This window comes from Perca flavescens, chromosome 5, assembly GCF_004354835.1.
Source record: "Perca flavescens isolate YP-PL-M2 chromosome 5, PFLA_1.0, whole genome shotgun sequence".
Taxonomy (NCBI): Eukaryota; Metazoa; Chordata; class Actinopteri; order Perciformes; family Percidae; genus Perca; species Perca flavescens.
Genome location: NC_041335.1, coordinates 38,863,843 through 38,871,342, shown reverse-complemented (window position 1 = coordinate 38,871,342; position 7,500 = coordinate 38,863,843). Strand labels below are relative to the sequence as shown.

The 7,500-nt window shown below is 43.7% G+C and overlaps 1 protein-coding gene across 1 annotated transcript in view; it reads left to right on the top strand.

Annotated features, from left to right (window-relative positions):
- The window catches only part of trpm6 (transient receptor potential cation channel, subfamily M, member 6), a 69,274-nt gene that overhangs the window by 26,323 nt on the left and 35,451 nt on the right, over positions 1-7,500 (top strand). Inside the window, exons 9-12 of the mRNA XM_028579214.1 lie at positions 2,222-2,450; positions 5,018-5,170; positions 5,931-6,077; positions 6,964-7,092. Of these exons, the coding sequence (XP_028435015.1) occupies positions 2,222-2,450; positions 5,018-5,170; positions 5,931-6,077; positions 6,964-7,092 (658 nt within the window). The remainder of the gene's footprint in view (positions 1-2,221; positions 2,451-5,017; positions 5,171-5,930; positions 6,078-6,963; positions 7,093-7,500) is intronic.

Here is a 7,500-nt window from a genome sequence, read left to right as displayed (position 1 = left end):
AGCAGTAGGCTGTGAGAAAGTGGACATGGATCTGGTGAGCAGTAGGCTGTGAGAAAGTGGACATTGATCTGGTGAGAAGAAAAAGTTGTTGTTTGGCAGTACTTTCAGTCAAAACAAGGCCATTCAAGTCCAGCTACATGTTCAATCTGTTCAATGCTGATTGGTCTGGTGTTGGCGAGGACCCTAAACTATACACAACATGGCCGCTGTTAAGACATTTGGTACGAAACATCCGAAAGAATACGAGTTGTGCACGAAGGAATCTCCAGACAGCAGCCAGAATGCAGCAACTTCAGGTACGGCAAAGGAAGGACAGTCCCTGTTTACTTCATTCATGTGTTTACTGTGTTCATGGACTGAGGATGGGAGGAGGCAGCACAATTTCAAATAGGGGATTCAGGATTTAGCCCAACCCCAAAAATCTGGGTTCGGTGCATCCCTACTTTAAAGTGGATTTTCTTCAAGGCTAAATGACATGGTATTAGATGGGTGAATAAACTCCAGAACTCACCGATACCAATACCACATTTATGGCAGAATTTGAGGCTTTTCAGAAACTGGTATTGGTATCGGAACACCTGGTCACCACTACATCTACGGCAGAGGTCTGCACCACACCAGCCGTGTGTGTGTGTCTGTGTGTGTGTGTGTGTGTGTGTGTGTGTGTGTGTGTGCCTGTGTGCCTGTGTGTGTATGTGTGCGTGTGTGTGTGTGTCTGTGTAGCTGTAAAGCGCTTATATAGCCTATCTGATGTCACTCAGAACACACACTACGTTGTTATTGTAGCCTATCCTACCATTTATATATTGTAGCCTATACTACCCTTTATATATTGTAGCCTATCCTACCCTTTATATATTGTAGCCTATCCTACCCTTTATATATTGTAGCCTATCCTACCCTTTATATATTGTAGCCTATCCTACCCTTTATATATTGTAGCTTATCCTACCATTTACATATTGTAGCCTATCCTACCCTTTATATATTGTAGCCTATCCTACCCTTTATATATTGTAGCCTATCCTACCCTTTATATATTGTAGCCTATCCTACCCTTTATATATTGTAGCGTATCCTACCATTTATATATAGCCTACTGATCTGATTACAGCAAGACAACGTCGGCAGTATTGACTGCAAAATATGTTACAGAATATTTCGTTCTGTATGACAGGTGCAATATTTGAAAATCTTTTCCCTGAAATCTTTTATTACATTGATATCTACATTTTTATCAAAACCTCGAGACTTTCAAACATCAAGATGTCATTTATTAATATGCATTCGTGTCTAAATGATGTATAAACATATTTTCCTATTCTATTTAGCCTGGAAACGCTTCCAACATGCTCGCGTCTCGCATGAAAAATAGGCGTCGGTTCTATTTCTAGCAGGCAGTGTGCAAGCTCTAACCTGTTACCATGGGAGCCAAAATATAAATGGACACGCCACGCAGTTGACACACTCACGCCATGCAGCCAGTGTGTAATCGGCCTAAATCTTCTGGATTTAAAGCGCCCATATTATGCTCATTTTCAGGTTCATCGTTGTATTTTGAGGTTGTACCAGAATAGGTTTACATGGTTTCATTTTCAAAAAACACCACATTTTAGTTGTACTGCACATTGCTGCAGCTCCTCTTTTCACCCTGTGTGTTGAGGTCTCTGTTTTAGCTACAGAGTGAGACCTCTTCTGTACTATCTTTGATTGCACTCGCACATGCTCAATAGATCAGATGTAGATCATGTCAGCTAGCTCCATAGACAGTAAAAGAAAGGCTGTTTCTCCAATTTCAGTCAGTTCCAAGGCAGGATCAGCTGGGAGACTTCTTTCAAACCAGGGAGCACATGGAAGTAGTTCTTTTGGAGATTATGGTGAACTTGTATGTGTCGTAGCAGTGCTTTACTATTGAGAACGAGGTAGCATGCTAGCGTTAGCATTGCAAGCTAATGGTTGCGGTTAGCCAGCTCGTTTCGGCTAGTGCCGTAGAAAGCCGTGCCGATTTTGACCAGCTCACCAGGAGACTGAAGGCAGGACTCATTCAGAAACCGGATCTCACTCAGAACACCATGGATGGATCTATTTAAAAGTTTGTATGCGTGTGGAAGCCCCAGAGACACAAAATAACTTTCCAAATCCCAGAAAAAGTGATTTTTTCATAATATGGGCACTTTAAAGCAGTCGTTTCTATGACACCCTGTTTGTCTCCGTGTCTCAGGGAGTTTGGCCAGCTGGCGGTGGACGTGTTGGACCGAGCTTTTCGGCAGAACGAGCAGATGGCGATGAAGCTACTGACGTCAGAGATGGAGGCGTGGAGCCGCTTCACGTGTCTGCAGATGGCCGTTTCCTCCAGTCACCGACCGTTTGTCTCGCACTCCTGCACTCAGACGCTGCTCACAGATCTCTGGACAGGCTCGCTCAACATGAGGAAAAACTCCTTCCTCAAGGTAAAATAGACCCGAGAGTAAATCCTTCCTCAAGGTAAAGTAGAGCCAGGGAAAATCCTTCCTCAAGGTAAAGTAGAGCCAATTGATGGTTATACCAGCCTACAGGACACCCATTGATAGTTATACCAGCCTACAGGACACCCATTGATAGTTATACCAGCCTACACGACACCCATTGATAGTTATACCAGCCTACAGGACACACATTGATAGTTATACCAGCCTACAGGACACACATTGATAGTTATACCAGCCTACAGGACACACATTGATAGTTATACCAGCCTACAGGACACCCATTGGTAGTTATACCAGCCTACAGGACACACATTGATAGTTATACCAGCCTACATGACACCCATTGATAGTTATACCAGCCTACAGGACACATATTGATAGTTATACCAGCCTACAGGACACACATTGATAGTTATACCAGCCTACAGGACACACATTGATAGTTATACCAGCCTACAGGACACACATTGATAGTTATACCAGCCTACAGGACACACATTGATGGTTATACCAGCCTACAGGACACACATTGATAGTTATACCAGCCTACAGGACACACATTGATAGTTATACCAGCCTACAGGACACACATTGATAGTTATACCAGCCTACATGACACATGTTGATAGTTATACCAGCCTACATGACACCCATTGATAGTTATACCAGCCTACAGGACACGCATTGATAGTTATACCAGCCTACAGGACACATGTTGATAGTTATACCAGCCTACAGGACACACATTGATAGTTATACCAGCCTACATGACACATGTTGATAGTTATACCAGCCTACAGGACACACATTTGATAGTTATACCAGCCTTGACAGTTACACACACACATTGATAGTTATACCAGCCTACATGACACACATTGATAGTTATACCAGCCTACATACATTGATAGTTATACCAGCCTACATGACACACATTGATAGTTATACCAGCCTACAGGACACACATTGATAGTTATACCAGCCTACAGGACACACATTGATAGTTATACCAGCCTACAGGACACACATTGATAGTTATACCAGCCTACAGGACACACATTGATAGTTATACCAGCCTACAGGACACACATTGATAGTTATACCAGCCTACAGGACACCCATTGATAGTTATACCAGCCTACAGGACACATATTGATGGTTATACCAGCCTACAGGACACACATTGATAGTTATACCAGCCTACAGGACACACATTGATAGTTATACCAGCCTACAGGACACACATTGATAGTTATACCAGCCTACAGGACACACATTGATGGTTATACCAGCCTACAGGACACACATTGATAGTTATACCAGCCTACAGGACACACATTGATGGTTATACCAGCCTACACACACATTGATAGACACACATTGATAGTTATACCAGCCTACAGGACACATGTTGATAGTTATACCAGCCTACATGACACACATTGATAGTTATACCAGCCTACATGACACCCATTGATAGTTATACCAGCCTACAGGACACCCATTGATAGTTATACCAGCCTACAGGACACATGTTGATAGTTATACCAGCCTACAGGACACACATTGATAGTTATACCAGCCTACATGACACATGTTGATAGTTATACCAGCCTACAGGACACACATTGATAGTTATACCAGCCTACATGACACACATTGATAGTTATACCAGCCTACATGACACATGTTGATAGTTATACCAGCCTACATGACACATGTTGATAGTTATACCAGCCTACATGACACCCATTGATAGTTATACCAGCCTACAGGACACACATTGATGGTTATACCAGCCTACAGGACACACATTGATGGTTATACCAGCCTACAGGACACACATTGATAGTTATACCAGCCTACATGACACCCATTGATAGTTATACCAGCCTACAGGACACATATTGATAGTTATACCAGCCTACAGGACACATTGATAGTTATACCAGCCTACAGGACACACATTGATAGTTATACCAGCCTACAGGACACACATTGATGGTTATACCAGCCTACAGGACACACATTGATAGTTATACCAGCCTACAGGACACACATTGATGGTTATACCAGCCTACAGGACACACATTGATGGTTATACCAGCCTACAGGACACACATTGATAGTTATACCAGCCTACAGGACACACATTGATGGTTATACCAGCCTACAGGACACACATTGATAGTTATACCAGCCTACAGGACACACATTGATGGTTATACCAGCCTACAGGACACACATTGATAGTTATACCAGCCTACATGACACACATTGATAGTTATACCAGCCTACAGGACACACATTGATGGTTATACCAGCCTACAGGACACACATTGATAGTTATACCAGCCTACATGACACATGTTGATAGTTATACCAGCCTACAGGACACACATTGATAGTTATACCAGCCTACATGACACATGTTGATAGTTATACCAGCCTACAGGACACACATTGATAGTCATTCCAGCCTACATGACACCCATTGATAGTTATACCAGCCTACAGGACACACACTTTGTTGTCTATCTCTCTTACAGATCATTCTGAGCCTGCTTCTGCCCCCTGCCATCCTGCTGCTGGAGTTTAAAAGTAAAGCAGAAATGTGCCATGTGCCTCAGTCCCACGAGGCCATGCTGTTCGGTCTCGAGTCTGTGAAGTCACCGCCCGTCCTCGATGGAGCCAATCACGTGGTAAACTGACGGCCAGTACACTTACCCTGCACCGTTTTCCAATCCTAGTAGCCTTCAAGGGTAACTCTCGCCAAAATGCAACCTAGGGTCTTTTTGTGAATGTACCCGTCAAACTTTAGTTTAAAAGCATATTTAGGACGGAAGCGCCACTTTTAAGATGTACCGTATTTTCGTTTTTTGGTCAAATGGCCTTTTGAATAGGAGTAGTAGGGGCACTTTTATGCTAGCCTCAAAAAAGCTATTTTTAAACCACTAAGAAGGCTCGACACAACATGAGACTTTGCCTGAAGTATCACCAGGGGCTCTACACCTTAACTACACCGGTGCACAAGGGATATACTAAATATGTGGCTACTTGTTTTGATATTGTTCATTTTAGTAAACTCTGGGTACACAGACAATGTTGTCAACGCTGAGTTCAAGTGTAGAGCTCCTGGTGATACTTGGAGCAAAGTTTCATGTTGTGTTGAGCCTTCTTAGTGGTTTAAAAATAGAGATTTTGAGGCTAGCATGAGAGTGCCCCTATCTATCCCATTCAAAAGGCCTTTTGACCGAAAAACAAAAAGACGGTAAATCTTAAAAGCGGCGCTTCCGTCCTAAATATATTTTTAAACTAAAGTTTGACTCGGGTACATTTACAAAAAGACCCTAGGTTGCATTTTGGCGAGAGTTACGTTTTAAGGTTAGGGTAAGGGGCTAGGGAATGCATTATGTCAATGACCTGTGTGTGTGAACAGGCTTTAACCCTTGTTTCCCACAGGGCAGGCAGGATGCGGAGCGAGGCCATGACGAATGTTTTGGCCCCGTGTCTGAAACCGTGTCGTCTTTCAGCGTGCGGTATCTGTCCTGGATCACACGTCTCTACGAGTTCTACACAGCTCCCGTTGTCAAGTTCTGGTTTCACACGGTAGGTGCTCTGCATGTTGGGAAAAACATTTCTCTTTCTGGAAACACACAGCACACTCAACTTAACTAAGTAGTTTTGGGGTCCTATCTTGCACCCAGCACGGCGCAAAGCCCACGCAAGTGTCTTTGCTAGTTTAAGACCCAGTTGTCAATTTCCCGTCCTGCGCCCGCGTAGTTTAAATAACAAATAGCACCTGAACCCATCTGTGGCCACATGGGCGTGCTGGTCTTACAGGGAGGTGTGTTGAGGTGCATTCTGGGCGTGCTGGTCTTACAGGGAGGTGTGTTGAGGTGCATTCTGGGTGTGCTGGTCTTACAGGGAGGTGTGTTCAGGTGCATTCTGGGCGTGCTGGTCTTACAGGGAGGTGTGTTCAGGTGCATTCTGGGCATGCTGGTCTTACAGGGAGGTGTGTTCAGGTGCATTCTGGGCATGCTGGTCTTACAGGGAGGTGTGTTCAGGTGCATTCTGGGCATGCTGGTCTTACAGGGAGGTGTGTTTAGGTGCATTCTGGGCATGCTGGTCTTACAGGGAGGTGTGTTCAGGTGCATTCTGGGCGTGCTGGTCTTACAGGGAGGTGTCTGGCTTTTATAGGGAATGGGAGATGATCTCTGATTGGTTGATTGCATGTTACGCCCAAAACACACCTCTGATTAATGAAGACACTAAGAACAACCCTTTAGGACCAGGTGCCCGGCACACGGACACTTTTTACCGCCGTCAAACTAGCAAAAGTGGATTTGGACACGCCCTAAACACACCTGCACCAGGCGCTTCACACCGTGCGCTTGGATCGGTAAAATAGGGCCCAGGGTATGTATGTGTTTTTCTATTATCTGCATCATATCTCGGCCTGATTCGTCTTCCACTGTCTCTGTCTCCCCTCTAGATGTCCTACCTGGCCTTCCTGATGTTGTTCTCCTACGTGGTTTTGGTGAAGATGGGCGATCGGCCCAGTGTTGAGGAGTGGGTCGTCATAGCCTACATCCTGTCCACCGCCGTGGAGAAAACCAGAGAGGTATGTTCTGCATGTCTCTTCTCTTTGGGGTTATTTAACTACCGTATTGGCACGATTAAAACCATGTGTTGTCTTACCGTTGAGTGTGCAACTTTTTATTTTTCTGGGTCAAAATTAGCTCTTTTTTTTTTCAACTTCTTGGTCGTCCTTTCCCCAAAGTTTTTTTGTCACTTCTTATCAATGCTTTTGTCACAGGTTTCCTGCGCTTTTTCTTCACACTTTTCCATGTTCTTTTCTAAAAAAAAAAAAAAAATCTCCAAATGCTATAAAATTAAATAAAACACCCAAATTCAATGAAAGTATTGAGCTGATCTTTTAATTTACTTGTGAAGAGTAACGGTTGTATGGAACCGTCCACGTTATTTGACAATTTGTTTGAAATAAACCCAAATTTCTGATACAGAAATG